The sequence below is a fragment of the Penicillium taxi genome (assembly GCF_028828555.1).
Source record: "Penicillium taxi strain IBT 34144 chromosome Unknown utg000006l_segment0_segment0, whole genome shotgun sequence".
Lineage (NCBI taxonomy): Eukaryota > Fungi > Ascomycota > Eurotiomycetes > Eurotiales > Aspergillaceae > Penicillium > Penicillium taxi.
This window is the reverse complement of record NW_026643208.1, coordinates 833,650-851,049: the sequence shown is the minus strand read 5'-3', so window position 1 is coordinate 851,049 and position 17,400 is coordinate 833,650. Positions and strand designations below refer to the sequence as shown.

The window sequence follows — 17,400 nt, the reverse complement described above, 5'->3', positions numbered from 1 at the left end:
CTATGACTATCAGAGACGTTCAAAGAACCCAACTATCTAAGTAGGTTAAAGATTACAACAAATACCAAGATTTCCCTGTCATAAGGCCAAAATCATAGTCCATATGGTATTCTATTTAAATCCAGAGGGAATACACTTATAAAAGTACTATTCCTTTTTACATTTTTGTTGACTGAATCATCATCGCTACCTCGACCCTACAGGGCCAAATTTAGATGATGGCATCCATTCGTTTCTTCACCTGCTCGAGGAGTGTATCGCGACAATTATCTGGATGACCATATCGGCATCCCGAACACCAGCAACATTAAAGGCCATAGTGGACCCAAATCAAGCTTTAGTAGTACCCACGGAGAAATCCATGATAGAAATGGACCACAGTATTCTAGAACTTGGCGAACCAGGGTCAAATTTTCCTAGATTGGATAAAGCCCACATTTGGTCCTATATGCAGAGAGGAAAGTAGAGACAAAGTCCTCATCATCCCTACCATCTTGATAGCCATACAGAATTTTACGCATGTAGATGTCTTCCTGCTAAGATTTTTGACCATGCGGGCATGTAATTCTTCTACCAGGCTCCACAGCAGACGGCCATTATCACCCAGTGACTGACCTGCTTGGTGAAATCTTGACAGCCATTCAAAGTTCGAAATTGTGGCAATTGCTTAAAGTCTTTTCTCTTTATTGTTGGGGAAGAAAACGTCAGCCATCAACGACAATTTGAGAATGACTGATTTTGGCGTTGGGGTAGCAGTCTATCGCTAGTGTCACCTGTATCAGCGTATATAGAACCCGGTCTCCATGTGTGAGATATCTGAAGCACACTTTTATATTCGAGTTTCAAGGTTTCTTTTGGGTAAAAGCAAAGGAAAGGGAGTATAAATAGCCATTTACATTCACTTCATCTACTATTTTATAAAGTGATGCTATCACCTTCAAGGATGGTTCGTAACATAGAGAAGCTCTTTCATAATTCAACCATAATCACATGATATCGGCTTCAGTCTCCTGCCTCGTGGCTATCAACTTTTAATGTCGCTAGGTTCGTGTGGCTTTTACCACATAGACCCACGCCACAAAGAAGAGATAAAAAAGAAACTCCCTCCGCAACATGCAGAGCCCATGTGGCCATCCACTTAACCAGTACGCTTTCGGCGACCAACTTGTCCACGGAAACCAGTCTTGATAGCGGCGACGGAACGACGCGATCCACAAGAGTTGCAAGTAACGAAGTACAGACGGTTCTCACCCTTGTTTAACTCGGTATCGGGGCTGCGGCAGGTCTTGCAGGTGACGTATTCAACTGTAGACGTATTAGAACATAATATCCAACAAAATATACAATCGAGCAAGTAGTGATTAGTAAAAGAGGAACGTACCGATATACCGCCGCAAAACGTTCTCGATCTGCTTCTGCTGGAAACGACCCTTGATGACGAGACGTCGGCTACCGTCCACACTACCGCTAGTACCTAATTCAGCGAACAGGAACTGCATGACGTGGTCATCAGAACGCTTCATGCGCTTGCAGATATCGGCGATGTTGGCGAAAATGGTACGACGGTTTCCTTCACGCAGACACTGGGGCGGGGGAATCTTGTAGGACTTGGTGCCGCTGGAGAGCATGTCGGGGTGGTGGCTCTGGATGAGGGAGAAGAATCGGGAGACGAGGAGAGAGTAGGGAATGGCCTGAGTAGCGTCATGTTGCCAGATACCGGTACCAGCCTCGAGGTCACCTTCGGGGATGACCTCCTCAGCAGCCTCCTCACCACCCTCTTCAACGCCAGCTTCGGCAAGCTTGGCCTCGAAGTCGTCCTTCTTGGGCTTCTTCTTCTTCTTCTTCAGAGAGGAGGGATCGAACTCGCCGTCAGCGGCGGGTGTCTCTTCATCGCCATCGGTATCCTTGGACTTCTTGGACTTCTTCTTTTTTGAAAGACCCTTGAACATCTCAGTAACCTCGTCGACATCCTTATCTATTTTTTTTAAACAAAAAACTTGTTAGCGGGTCTGGCACCCATGCGAGCTGGGGTAAAATGGCGAGGGAATCGATGCGTACCGGCTGGCTTCTCGGCAGCGGGAGCCTCTGTAACTTGGCCGTTGGTATCCATGATGACCGAACCTTCGCTGAAAGCAACTGACTTGCGATGCTTTTGTTCCTATACAGATAAAGCGAACAACGGTCAGCGGTGCAGAAATTAAAAGTGAAGATGAGATATGGTCAATCCAGGAAGTAAAGAAATTAATCAGCCCTCCAACACAGCAGAGAGGTTTTTGCGCAGAGTGGTGATTGATCGAGGGGTATTGTGGCAGACTCCAAGAAAATGTGGGATCGGTAAAAAGAAAGCAGGGTGCGACGTACCACGTCCGCCATATTCTGGGGGTTCAAGGCGCAATCAATATCACCACCGAGTGGTAATAACAACTGTTAAGGGTAACGACAAGTGTAAATAGTCGAAATAGGTCTAGATTGACGAATTTGTTTAAAATCTGATAGTCGTCTGCTGAGCAGGCGAGTGCCTGTTATCGCGGGACAATCACGTGATGCTGAGTCACAGTTCACAGTTCGTTCAAGGTCACGTGTTGATATCACGGGATGAGGAGCAATCAACACCATTGCCTTTGGTGAACTAAAAGCTCAAGAAAGAGCTAATGCTTTGATAATTTCCAAAGCAGCAGGCTGGATACTGCTTTACTGGTACTAATCTAGTGCTTCCGTTCTACTTTTCCAAAATATATCTCCCATCATGGCTACCCCTTCTCCGCCCGAGTCCAATCCCTCGTTCTCCATGTCAGCATACATGGTCCCATCAGCTCATAACTCCTATCACTCAGACTCTGAAGATGAGATCGCCTCTCTGCCTTCAGAATCTACCACAGCCTCCGACCTTGAGACCTTGTCCGATGACGAATACTCCGATGCGGAGGCGGAATGGCGGGAAAGCATCGAGCAATTGGAGCTACTTCTGACCATGGTTTTGGTACCATTCATTGGGAAATATCTAGGCCGGAAATGTGCATACTGGAGTACGTTATACAATTGAATATCTCAAATAAACCTCCAGCTAACAGCTTTATTGCTTTAGGTTGGACCAGACTTATGCAATGGAAGTATCCAGTCGAGATATCTATAAAGAACCCTGCCCTCTTCAAAGGAGCTGGTGCTGTTGAAGCTTTTGCAACTCTTTAAATCCGGCAAAACTCCCTGCGATATCTCTTTTCTCCAAGCTTTAATCCCCATTTCGCCGTCACACAACGTGCAATAACGGATTCTCAATATACCACCCTCTTCTCCTCAATCCGACACTAGATACTGCATTATCGTCGTTGGAAATGGCCCTAGGCGTTTTCCCAGTGAACAAAAAAATAATTTTAACTTGCTTTATATTGGCTGCCGTCTAACAACGCGTCAAGTAAATCAAAAAAAAAAAAAAAAAAAGCTTTACTGTGGTTATAAAATAGCTTGCCATAGTTGGAATCAATTTGGCTGCTGTTTTGTGACTCCCTACTTTCTAGATTATACTCAACAATTCATTTACTTCATGAAAAGTAACAAACATGCTTCGGCAGGATGGGGGACGTCTGGAAAACTTCGTCGATATTGTTGGTGTCAATGCATCGCACCAGGAGTTTAAAAGTGTCGAGGATCCTGAGAACAGATACAGGGATATCCAGTTGAAAATTCTACAACTCAATCTGGTTCAAAGAAACATCCAAGTCCTCGAGCGGTATTTTCGCTTCTTCCTTTCCAATGTTTTCAACTTTCACAAGGTCCAAGGAGCGATTCCCATCGTCGTTAACATTTGCTCTTTTTTCCGTACCAGTATGTCGTTGTAATGAAACTTGCGATACTCTATCCACTCATGATTATTTTGCTACGATGACAATAATCAAACCCCAACCCACGCACGCACCCTACATTGCACGCCTAGTAAAGCAGCCAGCGCAATCCCGGATCGATATGCCCAGCTCGACATCTAGCATGTTCAATGTCGAGCGGCTGTGGAATAGTCGTACCCTGTACACCATCCTCCAACTCAAGGTTTCCGAGAAAGGGATACGAAGAGGTAGCATTCGAGAACTCCATAATGTTCTTCATGATGCTGTCATGGATCACAAATGCCACTCCTTCCGGCATACTTAGCATAGGGAAATGCCCAGCCGAACATCTATACATCCGGGTAAAGCCTCTCCCAGGCAGAGCAGCCATAGCGCGTTGCGTGTCAACAGGAAGACACTCGTCATTATCGCAAAACAAGTATGTGGACGGCACATCACGATAGGCCTCGTAGGTGAGGGGCGTCTTGAGGCTAGCAATGGTATGATAAGTCAGAGCGTCAGCATACCTCCGGGAATATTCCTCGCTGATGCTATTGAAGAACTTTGCTTTCTGCTCATCCTTCAGGTGCACCACATCGCCCTGCCAAAATCATCAGGCGTTAGTCCGATCTGAAAGTCGTGTTGTTCTGAGATAATTGTTTTTCTATCTTTCAGACTCTTACATCTATCCTCATGTGGGACTCCAATCCACCCGGCAAACTTGATTCAACGGTTTCACCCGCTGCAAGAAGGTAGGCCGTGATATACACTAGACCCACAACACCACCCTTCTTGTCCTCAGATGCGAGCTCTTTACGTGAGAAGCCCTGGACACACTGTGTACCAGGGAGTCCACTATACGAGTGCATGGCTATAACAACCTCCTTGCCCTCGTCGATAAGGTCATTCAGATAGTTTTGTTGGATGTAATTCACGTCGTCAATTGCAGTGCTGGATGGAGGTCCCCCAGCAGACGGCAATGTTATAGTTCTGGCGTCATAACCTTGATTTCGTAGAATAGCCGCCACAGGCTCATAGGTTCGGGCTCTGCTCCAACCTCCGGCTATAAGAAGGATGGTCGGTTTGGGTGAAATGGGTATCATTGCAACAATAGAATAAGAAATTAATTCAAGTGATTTGGAATTTGAAAAAGCTTAGAACTCAGAAAAGATAAAAATCGTAGGGCAAGTGGCACTTAAATGGGTATTGACTATTAGATGTATCTTAGTGAATCAGGCAGGTGCCAAGTGGATCATGCCCCACTTATCGATCCATTCAAGCACTGTGGGCGCTAAGGGCGAGTATAGAAATTCAGAAAAAGAATAAAAGAAAAAACAAATAAGACAAAAGGTACGAGCTTATGCATACTACTGCGCTAATATGATCATACATGTTTTACCGCTAAAACCAATCTAGTTCTCCAAGGCTGGATCGTAATCGATGAAAATGGGTTGCATGCTGTCAAGTTCGTAATTGTCATGTTCTAACTAAAAACAAGGGCGAGTCATAAGTTTACAGAGCTCATTGGACAGAATTTTGAAGGTAATAGACAGAACATATCAATACAGCCTATTCTGTCGCCAGAAACCAGGCGGAAGGGTTGCTTCACCCACATCATTCTTCGTTGTCAGACCCCAGGATCTCCCCAATGGGTTGAAGGTAGAAGAATTACCAAATGAACCAGTTTGTTCCTCTTGCCTAATTGGGTCTTCACTCATATATCCGTATAGATCTTGTGCATCTAGACCATACCGGATGTCAATTCCTGGATGCCATGGCTTCTCATATGCATTCTGTCCATGCAAGTGTCCATCAACAGATGCATGATCAAGTGGCTCACATATCGATACAGACTTACATTGGCCTTCTGAACACAGCCAAGATGGCTGCAGACTGTGTAACTCGCAATTCTGCTGAGTAGGCTCGTATCCTTGATCTTCCGAGTTGACAATTGCCCGAAACCTTTCATCCAATGTTTCAAGGCAGCTTTCGTGTTTCAGGTTGAAATTTCTCACGCTCAACTCTTCGACTAGCTGCTGCTCCATGCACAAGTCTTGCCCAAACGTGCTATTTGTTTTAACTGACAGAGACTGTCTGAGTGTCCTATCATGTGGAGGTGCTGCTCCACGAATAGGACAGGGCACTAACTTCTCCTCCCTGGGATATTTGAAAGATCCAACTGGTATAGATACTGACTCCTGAGGACAGCTGATCTGTGAGGGAGATGTCATGTTTTGGTGGGCTTCATCGTTGCTCTTTCCCCAATATGTTCTCCGGTCTTTCAAAAGACCTTTTAAGTCTTGGAGGTTACAGTAATTCTTCAAATTTTCAATCGGACGTTGACAAGATCCTTGCCGTGATAATCCCACATGGAGAAGATTCAACAAAAGAACTTCTATTGCACAGTCCAGATCGGTCTCATCAGGCTCGGTATCAGGCCAGAAGTGAGGATTAGCAGCCAGCGAGTGATGAAAACCTAGGTCTAGATTTATGCCTGTGCTATGTTCATCTTGCTTCTTCATCTGAGTGTTCTTACTCGGAGTATGGCTTGAAGACGGTGGATGTTTGTTACTCCTCAAGATAATGACTGCAGAACTAGCTGTCTTGTGGTTTGATGTCGGAGCAGCTTCATTTGTTTCAGCAAGCTTGCTATAGATGAGCAAGTTTTGATGTCGCATATTTTTCCTCTGCTGATCTGTCATCTTTTTACCAGGAGTCGAAGCGCTGCCCGCGGACTTCAATCTCTTTCGCAACATAAATCCTTTCTCTGAGAATGCAAAATTGGGATTTTTCGAAAGACGGCTGTTCTCCAACGGGCTGATATTCTTGTCACGAGGGTTGACCGGTGAGGAGGCTTTACCCTTCTTGAAGATTCCCTGGTTTGCATTGGATAGTAGCTGCTCGTTTTATTAGTATAGGAATCAAAAATGAGGAGTTGAGTAGTGAGTATTACCGTCAGTCTGCTCCGAGGAACATTAGATGCATGAAAGCTATCATTCATAGTGTGTTTTCGCCCTTGGCGAGCTCTTTTTTTCTTGGCCTTTTGATTGTGCGAGTTCTGTTTCTCCATTTTAGGCCTCTTGTACTCATAACGATTGTCCTTTATCTTGTGTCGTGGCTTTCTCTCATACTGATTGTCGACCGTGCGCTTCAGGCTTTGCTCTGGAGATTGACCCATCACAGCCTCCTTGTGCTGGAATTTTCTGCTCTCATTGATATCTGGAAGAGTATCGGATATTTCTAATGCATCTGGGAGCTTGAACGAGTACGGCGCTCTCAGATTATCTGTATCGGGCATCAGTGACAGGCTGACAATTACAGTGGCGGACAATATACAATTTGGATTGTACAAAGAGCTAGTTTCTGGAACTCTTGCAAGCCACTGCAATATTGGACCTCGTTCTGTGGTCTCCATGGCTGAAAAGTGACATTATTACAGAAGGGAAGTTCGAGGTCACGGGGAAAAAGCGGGTACAAATGACAGCGGAAGGTACGAACAACCTTATTACCCTGAACTTTAAAGAAGTATAGGAGTATAACCTCACCACCATCCATGGATCACAATTGAGGCTCAACCACCGATATTTAACCCAAACTGATAAGGATTTGGTACTTTCTTCCGATCTCTTATCAAAGGCTATTATCTTATCCCTGATACATCTCAATGATCTAGCTCTGGACTCTGAAGTGCCGATGCACGGCCATGCGGCATGTGGGTCTTCCAAGGTATAACCCCTCTTGTATCGAGTCTATGGCTGAATGGATCAGTGCGGTCGGGATACTCCGTCTGACGGGATTGAAATATGTGAGAACCCAAAGCTTCTAGTTCTCCCTGTTCTAGGGTCTAGCCGAGGTACACAATACATCGAATATTACCGAGATACCACGGACAGCCCTAGAGGAAGCTCTAACCAACTTGCTATTTGCTGCATCATATTAGATATTAGGTTTGAAAGAATCCAGAAAAGATCTATTTCATGAACTATGATAAATATGCTCTTATTAAAGTGAGGGGCATCAGCCGATACACGGGGCCATTCTAGATTCAGCCTCGGGTGACATCTGATTGAACAGAAAATCAAATCAATTCAAGGTTTAGGCTGGTGGGACTCTCTTTTCTTGTAAACGCCTTTTGTATCTATTTTAGATTCGGATTTAGACCCCACCTTTTTATTACTCCCTCTTCTCTAATAGTGCTGGTTTGATACTATAATATCACAAGGTAATCAGCTAATCTACCTCTAAGCACTACCATTGGTGCTAGTCCGACCCCGAATCCCAAAGAATCCCAAGGACTTGGAAGCCCTAAGGCAGTGTGATTGTTACACGCGTTTGACTGCTGACTCGTTTCGCAACCACTAGGATCTCCCCTGCCACTTGTCGCGATTCTCACCATCGCTCTCCTCCACATCTCTTGCGATTTTCGTGTGTATCGCTCCCATCCAGTTTTAATCATCAGAGGACTAAATATCCTTTTATCATTGACTCTGCACTAGCTGATTCATCTCATCATGTCCAAGCTCTTTGTACAGTGCGTTCCATCTCTTTCTCATAATCTCACTCGATGGTGTTTTCATCGATCGGCATTTGCAGTCTCTGAATAGCGAAAATACTGACAGTCATCAACCCCAGCGGCCTCTCATGGCACACTACCGATGACACTTTGCGTGAAGGATTCCAGCAGTTCGGCGAAATCCAAGAGGCTGTGGGTCTTGGATTTGACCAGTTTAATCACCTCAAGTCTCTCAACTGACCTGAATTCTAGATTGTTGTCAAAGATCGCTCGACTCTGCGCAGTCGTGGATTTGGATTTGTTCGCTTCGCCACAGATGCTGAGGCTGACGCTGCCATGAGCGCGATGAATAACCAAGAGTGAGCATAAACTAGACATCCCCACCTACAATAACTACATCTTCCCCGCGCTTGATGCTGACTGTACAAGATTCGATGGCCGGGTTATTCGCGTTGACCGCGCCTATGACCGTCCTCAACGCGAGAACGGCTTCCAAGGCCGAGGCGGCTACAACCAGCAGCCTGGCTACCAGGCCCAGAGCAACGGTGGCTACCAGGGCGGATACCCCGGTGGTAATGGTGGCGGCTACAACCGCGATGCTGGCTACAATTCATACCCTAATGCTGGAACTCAAGGTGGTTATGGTTCTGGTGCTCCTCCAGCTTACGGCGGAGGTTACGGTGAGCGCTTTTTTGTCATCTTACATATGTTGAAATGACCGACTAACAAATCAATAGGTGGTGGTGCTAATGCCGGATACGGCGGTGGTGGCGGTGAGTTTCCTTCAGTTTCTCGTATCTACGTTCCCATGACTCAGTTTGATTTTTTTGGCTTACTTGGAGTTGGAAGGCTGGCGTAACAATCAGGGTCAGGGTAATTACCCTGAAGGCAATTAAGGCCCTAGTCGAATACCCTCTCCCGTCGATATCGCATTTCGAGTCAAATTACCACTCTTGATCAATCATTTTAGTAAGTATGGACGATATCGGTGTATGAGGATTGGAAGGAGCGGCTTTCTTGGTTTATTTGTCTGCTTTTCTTTCGTTATGTCGTCCCTTAAACGGACCTCTGAAGATTTTGAAGTAGATGAAATCTACTATGAGAAGACATGAAGTTTTGTGCCCAAACGGATAACACTTGGGTTTTGAAAATGTTTCCAAGTTAGAGTCTTGTGATTCCAGAGCTTGACTGGAGTTCTTCGATCTTGCTAAGATTTACTTCCATAATCTATTGTCTCTTCAGTTCAATCAAAAGTCAACGATAGCTATGGACTCATTCAATTGTGTTCCTGTTCCCATCTAACTCATCGTGAGTAGAAGCTAAAGATTTCTTGATCTCCAGCTCCGCCTTGTATTCCTCAGCCTCCACCTGGTCACCAGTCTCAATGGCTTTCACCCGACGCACCAAATCAGTGACGTGAATATCAGCCGTTCCAAGCCCAATGCCCTCAAGTGCCTGTTCCAACATGAACAAATACTCTGCATTCTTCCCGCTCAGACCATGTCCAGCACTGATTACCTGAGCCACATCCTGGGGATCCCGACGGGCTGGATCACGCAAAAATTGCGGGTTAGACGGCTGGCCAATATAAACCATACAAATGATCGGAGTCGGCCCATTCTCCCCGCGAGATGTAGGTGTAGATATCGCATTTGACACAGGATGGAAGGGAGTGTAGTGAGCGCTGTAACCGTCAATCTCACGTTCATCCAGATAATCATGGACTTCCTCGGCATGTGAGGCAGGAATGTGATACGCTGCACCCCAAACTGTAGATGCTGCCTCTGTCTCGGATCCAAGAGCAAGCTGTGTTTCAGATAGTCGTTAGTGAATGTGTTAAGGTCATTTGCTTGGGATATATCGAGGCTGAGACTGCAAGGAGTAGGAAATGTGACAAGTAAAGTTTTCTTGCTTTTTAGAATTCTTTTTTTCTTCCACTTTCAGCCCCATGCATCGGCAAATGAGACACATACCGGATCGTCTAGCGTTTCCCAGAATTTGCGTTCGATAACTGTCACTACCCGCCCTGGGCGCTCGGGTGTACCTCGGTGATCAGTACTATGGTGAGGTTAGCTGTTTCCTCTTTTTTTTTTTTTTGCGTTCACTCATTCATGCTGCAATCAGGAAAGAAATATGATGCCTCAGTCCATCCCACGACGTCCACACAAACGGACCACATACCTAGCCTAAAAGAGAAAGCGCAGCGGTTCAAATTAGTTTTTCGAACGCTCTAGAACTCGAAATATGCAAGCCAAAGAGAGACGATCAGCGTTTGCATTTGCATACCTGCCAAAATCGTCGTACGTAGCCACTAATGTATCCTGGTACCCGCTGATCTGGGGATTGGGAATGTTTGTTAGAGACCCATCATCCTGGAAGAGTGCCCAAATCTAGTCTATTGATTCAGATTTGCAGTTTTCCTTTTTCCCGACGTACCGTAGTGTGGTGGAGGTTTCCAAATCAAACTCCTTTTTGGTATAAATCAGCTTTTCCGCTGCAGAGGGATGATAGATACGAGGTGACTCGTTCACTTACCCATACCCAAATACCCAGAGATCTCCATTGGGGAAGTGACTTTTCCAAGTTCGACCCTCAGGATGCACCTGGTGGCCTTGCAGTACGGCAGCCATGCTAGCAGTCAACGTACCTAAGTACCTGGGCAGTCGTGAGCCAAGGAGTTAAATCTGGAATATTTTGGTGGGGAACCCTGCGAAATGAGATCAGTGGTTCAGAGAGATGCTCAAAAAAAGAGGACCGAATTGCACCGAGATCTAGATCTCACTTTGTTTCGATTTATACTACCCGACAGGACACGGGTTCGGATGTTCTGTTTGCAGTGTTTGTTCTGGTTCGCCATTATAACGCGAGATGAGATATTTGATCAAAATTTGTAGATTGATTTGTAAGGGAGATCGAAACTGATTATTAATTTTGATAAAAGTGCATTGATAACGGTGCATTGATGCCAGTCAGTTCACAAATCATGATAGTGTAGACTGATACAGTATGATACCTAGTGAATACCGAGTAAATACAAAGTCCATAGAAGTTTATCCGGAGTTTAGAGAGCAACATTCACCCACCAATCTAATACTTCATTGATCATTGATTACTTGATGCCTTGATAGCTATTTTACCCTTGACCTTTTCCTTCGAACATCCATGGATGTCACAGGAACTTATCATGGATGTTCGAAGGAAAATGTCAAGGTGAAGAATGTGCAGCTTACACTTTGATTGGCCAAAGAGATGGATATCTATTAGTCATCATCTCTGATCCGACATGTCAAGCTGCTGATTGAGCTATCTCCCAGGACTAGAAATTCTAATATCTAGATTCTCAGAATCTACGATACCCTCACAATGGCAGGTCTACTTCGACTTCTCAGAATGCAATACACTCCACCCACAGATCCTATTGGCACCTCATTTGTTGGTAAAACAGTCGTGTTGACAGGTGCAACTTCAGGTTTAGGTTATGAGGCTGCGATAAAATTTCTCGACCTAGGGGTTTCATCACTGGTAATTGGCAGTCGCAACCTAGAGCGGGGCCATCGGACCAAAGACAAACTTGAGAAATGCACGAATCGACCCGGTGTTGTGCAAGTATGGGAGCTGGAGATGAACAGCTTCCAAAGTGTGAAGACCTTTGCTGGTCGTGTAAATAGTGAGCTGAAGAGTTTGGACATTGCTCTGCTTAATGCCGGCCTTTGGAATCGAGAATATACCGTTTCTCCTGATGGGTGGGAGGAGGACATCCAGGTCAATGCATTGTCGACATCACTTCTCGCTCTGCTGCTTCTTCCGAAGCTGAAAGAATCTTCTTCGCCATCGGATCCAACTCACCTAAGTGTTGTGTCTAGCCAGCAGTTTGTTCGTGTCAAGGCGGAAAGTATCCAGACGGATGGTTCCTTGTTGGAACATCTAAACTCTCCAGACAGATTCAGGGGTGCGAAGCAATACGGTATCTCCAAACTGCTTCTGGAATATGTCATCAAGAATATTGCCAGTCTCATTCGCAATGACGACGGTACACTACCAGTCATTGTCAACACCATCAGCCCAGGGCTCTGCCAGTCATTCCTTGGACGTCAGTATAACAGATTCTATGAACGCTTGCTCGCATGGATAGCGTATAAACTATTTGCGCGCACGACCGAACAAGGTAGTCGGTCCTTGGTGAGCGCAACGATGCAAGGAGTTGAGTCACAGGGCAAATGCTGGCGAAGTGATGGTTACCTTGAGTATGACTCCGTAGATTCTTCTCTATACAGACTTACTGATCGTGTCTAGTGAAACCATGGCATTGACCAATGCTGACAGCAAACAGTTCCAGACCAAAGCCTTGGATGAGATATTGGCATTGCTAGAAGAACAAGCCCCAGAAATACGTCACATAATTCCCGAGGCTTTACTGTGAGAATTAGCGTTGTTGATCTTCGCGTATTTCGTATTGGTGGAGCCTCACGATAGTCAACTAGTACTAGGCAGCAAGCATTTTTTCCACTTTTATAGTAAATCAATACCCCGCCAGTTACTGTTAGTTTACCGTAGTAAAGCTAGCAAATTAGTTAATTTTAATGACTCACAAGGATCATTGAATAACTACCAAGTAGACATCACATTAGTAGGGCTGAGTTTTGTGCCAAGAAATCCATTACACGGGAGGAGACTCTAAGCCTCCTCACAAGGAGAAATTCATAAACGCCCCCCACGACTACGCTTCAATCAAACAACTCTCGCCATCCTCTCATATCTTATATAGTCTGTCCTCTCTCTTCCTACACATCTTCTTCTTCAAGAGCCCCTTAGGACGCATCCCCTACTTCAACCTACCGTCTTCACTGCCTCCGGCAGAGCTCCGTGACCATGGCTTACAACAGCGGTTATAATCCTGATGCGCTGCCAGCGTAAGTCGCAGATCTCGTCATATCTAACTACTGTCAGTTTCTAATTGAATTACAGACACGCCGAGCCAGAACAGGTAAATCAATCGCGTCGCCAATCGCGCATTCCCATTTGAACCCCGCTAAAATCGAGCCGCCAGGTCGCGCAGATGCTCGGATCGATGCAGATGTCGGGCAACCACAATCCATCCCACAAACCTCTTCCTGGACGTCCAACATCAAGCTCCCATATTTCTCCTCACCCCCATCCCCAGCGCATCTCTGTATCGGGGTCTCCGCATAACTCACACCCTTCGAATGCCCCGCACCATGCTCCGCAATCCCAGAACCATAACGCTCGCCCCTTATCAAGTCACAATCATAACCGTCCGCATCCATTGCACCCCTCTCCGCCTCCTCAGAACTATGGCTTTGGTCCCCCGCCATCTCAACCTTCCCGCAATCGGCCCCCGGCGCCTCACCCGCAGTCCCCCGTCCCGCCGCCATTGTCTGCTCCCAGTGATGACCCGCAGCAACTGTTTCCTCTCTTCCGCGCAGCCAACCTGTCTCATTCTGGCTCGCTGACTGAAATGGAACTGGGATCCGCCCTTGTGAATGGAGACTACACCTCCTTCCACCCGCGTACGGTGAAAGTGATGGTCCGCATGTTCGACCGGAATGGCAACGGCACTATCAACTTCGACGAATTCGTGTCCTTGTGGCGTTATCTGGCAGCATGGCGCGAACTGTTTGATCGGTTCGATGAAGACCGCAGTGGTCGCATTAGTCTGCATGAATTCGAAAATGCGCTGGTTGCCTTTGGGTACCGCCTCAGTCCGAAATTCATCTCGATCATTTTCAAGACATTCGAGAGCAAGACTCGTCAACGGAATTTGCCGCAGAAAAGCACTCCACAGAATGGCATGAGCTTCGATCTCTTTGTCCAGGCGTGTATCAGCCTGAAGCGCATGACGGATGTGTTCAAGCGTTACGACGATGATCGCGACGGCTACATTACCGTTAGCTTTGAAGAGTTCCTGACTGGTAGGCTTTACATGAGATTTGATTTGAACTTCGAACTGACAACTCTTCTCTAGAATTTATTCTGCTCCAGGATTGATTGATTGATACGTGCCACCGGCAATTTCCAACTTATACCCCGTCTTTCTCCTATTATTTGCTCTCATAAATTATATTAAATACATTCTTTGGCTTCACGTGGCCTATCTTTTAAGTTCCTCGGACTGATCCTTCCGCAACTAGTACACATAAGCTGTTCTAGCTCAGGTACAACATCTGGCATAATGGCGCCATGTTACCCGGAGTAGTAACTATTAAAGGACTAGTTATTTACTGTATAGTTAGTGCAGCCGAGCAGCATATCACCGTCAGGGTTCAAGGAATCTTCTAGTCTTATGTGATTAGGCTTATTAATTGTACTTCGTTCAAATAGCCAACTAGTTAGATACGGGTGTTACGTAAATATGACTGTCATTTTGAAGCCGAACAACACTGAATATAGTAAAAAAGAAGATCATCCTAGAGTTAACTAGCCACGTAGCCCTCAATTACTATCGGATTCATAAAAAAGAGTGTTTCCCGATGGATATAAATTTCGATTGGGTTAGTATCCGAAAAGGACTTACTATATCGGGCGACGCTACCGGAACTCGGTCTTTCGGTTTTCCTAATTTCCGCAGGAACTATTTAAGGGTGACGAGTTTAAGTTTTCATTTTCAAGGTACGATATAAGTATCAGTCATGTCCGAGAAATATCTCATCAATACTTGCCATTTACTGTAATAGGATATCACCTTGACGTTTTGATTCAGCTGTTACGGACCAAACAAGCTTGGCCTCGGCAATTGCTGTCGAATTTCCTGCAGACTTTTCTGCACAACTTCCCCGCTGAATACAAATTACTTCTCAGATCTCTTCCCTGGACTGCTCCAGGTGATCTGTTAGTCTTCATGGCGAACGAAATGACTAGTGATATGAAGCACCACGGTACAGCTAGTGATGCCAGCGGCGTTACTGCCGTCTCCCAGGATGGCGCATCACATAAATCTTTCGATGTTGAACATGAGAACGAGATCGAACGCCAAAAGACGCAAAAGCAGGATCTCGATGTCCCCCTTGGCGAAAAGGTTCAAACGATTGAGGAAAAATCGGCTGTTCCCGAACTAGATCGTACTCCATCCCAGGCCGCAAAGATGGGGAACAAAAAGATTGTTGTGGTCATTCTGGCTCTTTGTGTAAGTACTAACTACCTCTTGATTTCGCAAGCAGAGTGCTGATTTTCGTTTTTAGATGGCTTTGTTCTTGGCAGCTTTGGATATGACTATCGTTTCGACTGCGCTGCCCACTATCGCAACAGACTTTAATGCTTCTGAGGGTGGTTACTCATGGATCGCTTCTTCTTATCTTTTAGCAAATGCAGCTTGCATTCCTCTGTGGGGAAAAATCAGTGACATCTGGGGAAGAAAGTACATTATCCTGTTGGCTAATGTGGTCTTCCTCGTCGGTAGTCTGATTTGTGCTCTGGCCAAGAACATGGCAATGATTCTTGCTGGTCGTGCAGTTCAAGGTTCTGGTGGCGGTGGAATTGTTATTCTTGCCAATATCAGTGTATCTGACTTGTTCAGCTTGAGAGATCGTCCTATGTATTACGGCATCTTTGGAGCCGTTTGGGCCGTTGCTGGAGCTTTAGGTCCTATAATCGGTGGTGCTTTCACAACAGACGCTACCTGGAGATGGTGTTTCTGGATTAACTGTTCGTATAGCCTTCTCCTGTTTGTCATAATTCAACTAACACTTCTGTATAGTGCCTATCGGCGGTGTCTCTCTTGTCATCTTGACCTTTTTCTTGCACATTGAGTCGCCTAAGACTCCTTTTCTAGAGGGCCTGCGCAGCATAGACTGGACAGGTACCTTCCTCATCGTTGGCGGCACTCTCATGTTCCTCTTCGGACTGGAGTTCGGAGGTAGTAGCTACCCTTGGGCTTCGGCGACTGTCATCTGCCTCATCATTTTTGGCGTGGTGACCTGGGTCATAGCCATGTTGGTGGAATGGAAGTTTGCCAAGTACCCAGTTATTCCGCCGCGTCTCTTCGACTCATGGTACAACAAGTTGATCCTTTTGATCTGCTACTGCCACGGATTCGTCTTCATCTCCGGAACCTACTATCTCCCACTTTACTTCCAAACCGTCCTTCTCGCATCCCCGATCATGAGTGGTGTATATGTCTTGCCACTTGTGATAGCCCTTTCAGTCGGTTCTGCCGCTACTGGTGTCATCATCAAGAAGACTGGTCGGTACCGCGAGCTTATTATCGTCGGAATGGCCGTGTTGACTCTTGGCTGGGGGCTGTTCATCGATCTGAAGCCTTATGCCTCATGGCCCCGTATCATCATTTACCAGCTCATCGCCGGTGCCGGTATTGGCCCCAACTTCCAGTCTCCTCTGGTAGCCTTCCAAGCCAACATCCGGCCTGCCGATATGGCTACCGCGACGGCAATATTTGGATTTGTCCGCCAGCTGTCTATGTCCATGTCCGTTGTCCTCGGCACAGTCATATACCAAAACGTAATGAGCCAACAATCCGCCACTCTCACAGCTGCCATCGGCCCCAAACTTACCGCCGAGATCTCTTCATCCTTTGCTGGCTCTTCCAAGAGTCTTATCCAAGGCCTTACCCATTCTCAGCGTACGGTTGTTCTAGATGCCTTCACTAAATCCTTGGACCGCATGTGGATCTTCTACACATGCATGGCAGCTGTTGGTTTCATTTTCTCTCTATTCATTCGACCCCGCGAATTGACCACAACTCACACCGTTCAAAAGACGGGTCTTGCTGAGCAAGAACGTGCCCGCCAGGAGCGACTGGACTCTGAACGCAAGACCGAGGGAACTCCCAATCTTGACGTTTAAGGTTGATATCACTACGCTTAAAGAAACTCTTCTATTCTTTGCATATTCTTACATGTAATTTGATATCCACTATTTTTAGTATCTAATATATATATATCACCTTCACTCCTCAAAATAAATAACCTCAAGCCGAAACTATACAGAACCAGGAAGTCGACTCAGATGTTAGATAAGCTTTTCATGATGAGAAGGGGAGCACAATATAATCGACTTTCACCATACGCTTGTTCCTCCGAACTTGTTTTCCTTAGT

At 45.9% G+C, this 17,400-nt stretch overlaps 9 protein-coding genes across 9 annotated transcripts; 5 read left to right on the top strand and 4 right to left on the bottom strand.

Moving 5' to 3' along the window:
* Positions 1-1,138: 1,138 nt before the first annotated feature.
* N7495_009435 (translation initiation factor eIF2 subunit beta) lies at positions 1,139-2,373 on the bottom strand (the record flags this gene model as incomplete). The annotated part of the gene is made up of 4 exons (XM_057212086.1): positions 1,139-1,305; positions 1,382-1,975; positions 2,059-2,158; positions 2,362-2,373. 4 exons carry the CDS (start codon positions 2,371-2,373, stop codon positions 1,139-1,141), a joined length of 873 nt encoding a protein of 290 aa, XP_057058949.1.
* A 373-nt stretch (positions 2,374-2,746) lies between these two features.
* On the top strand, positions 2,747-3,189 carry N7495_009434 (uncharacterized protein; the record flags this gene model as incomplete). Its single annotated transcript, XM_057212085.1, has 2 exons — positions 2,747-3,026; positions 3,086-3,189. 2 exons carry the CDS (start codon positions 2,747-2,749, stop codon positions 3,187-3,189), a joined length of 384 nt encoding a protein of 127 aa, XP_057058948.1.
* Positions 3,190-3,927: 738 nt separating this feature from the next.
* Positions 3,928-4,921, bottom strand: N7495_009433 (alpha/beta hydrolase; the record flags this gene model as incomplete). Its single annotated transcript, XM_057212084.1, has 2 exons — positions 3,928-4,419; positions 4,502-4,921. 2 exons carry the CDS (start codon positions 4,919-4,921, stop codon positions 3,928-3,930), a joined length of 912 nt encoding a protein of 303 aa, XP_057058947.1.
* A 456-nt stretch (positions 4,922-5,377) lies between these two features.
* Positions 5,378-7,233, bottom strand: N7495_009432 (uncharacterized protein; the record flags this gene model as incomplete). The annotated part of the gene is made up of 2 exons (XM_057212083.1): positions 5,378-6,715; positions 6,772-7,233. The coding sequence occupies 2 exons, from the start codon at positions 7,231-7,233 to the stop codon at positions 5,378-5,380; spliced, it is 1,800 nt and encodes a 599-aa protein (XP_057058946.1).
* Positions 7,234-8,329: 1,096 nt separating this feature from the next.
* Positions 8,330-9,190, top strand: N7495_009431 (RNA recognition motif domain-containing protein; the record flags this gene model as incomplete). Its single annotated transcript, XM_057212082.1, has 5 exons — positions 8,330-8,349; positions 8,451-8,523; positions 8,584-8,690; positions 8,761-9,011; positions 9,069-9,190. 5 exons carry the CDS (start codon positions 8,330-8,332, stop codon positions 9,188-9,190), a joined length of 573 nt encoding a protein of 190 aa, XP_057058945.1.
* A 413-nt stretch (positions 9,191-9,603) lies between these two features.
* On the bottom strand, positions 9,604-10,961 carry N7495_009430 (gamma-glutamylcyclotransferase; the record flags this gene model as incomplete). The annotated part of the gene is made up of 4 exons (XM_057212081.1): positions 9,604-10,137; positions 10,305-10,389; positions 10,618-10,721; positions 10,881-10,961. The coding sequence occupies 4 exons, from the start codon at positions 10,959-10,961 to the stop codon at positions 9,604-9,606; spliced, it is 804 nt and encodes a 267-aa protein (XP_057058944.1).
* A 733-nt stretch (positions 10,962-11,694) lies between these two features.
* On the top strand, positions 11,695-12,745 carry N7495_009429 (putative short-chain dehydrogenase/reductase family protein; the record flags this gene model as incomplete). The annotated part of the gene is made up of 2 exons (XM_057212080.1): positions 11,695-12,575; positions 12,625-12,745. Coding segments are annotated over 2 exons (1,002 nt in total), but the record flags the coding sequence as incomplete, so codon positions are not given.
* Positions 12,746-13,200: 455 nt separating this feature from the next.
* Positions 13,201-14,337, top strand: N7495_009428 (EF-hand domain-containing protein; the record flags this gene model as incomplete). Its single annotated transcript, XM_057212079.1, has 4 exons — positions 13,201-13,241; positions 13,297-13,315; positions 13,379-14,261; positions 14,315-14,337. 4 exons carry the CDS (start codon positions 13,201-13,203, stop codon positions 14,335-14,337), a joined length of 966 nt encoding a protein of 321 aa, XP_057058942.1.
* Positions 14,338-15,199: 862 nt separating this feature from the next.
* Positions 15,200-17,148, top strand: N7495_009427 (MDR family MFS transporter; the record flags this gene model as incomplete). The annotated part of the gene is made up of 3 exons (XM_057212078.1): positions 15,200-15,472; positions 15,528-15,990; positions 16,043-17,148. The coding sequence occupies 3 exons, from the start codon at positions 15,200-15,202 to the stop codon at positions 17,146-17,148; spliced, it is 1,842 nt and encodes a 613-aa protein (XP_057058941.1).
* Positions 17,149-17,400: the final 252 nt, after the last annotated feature.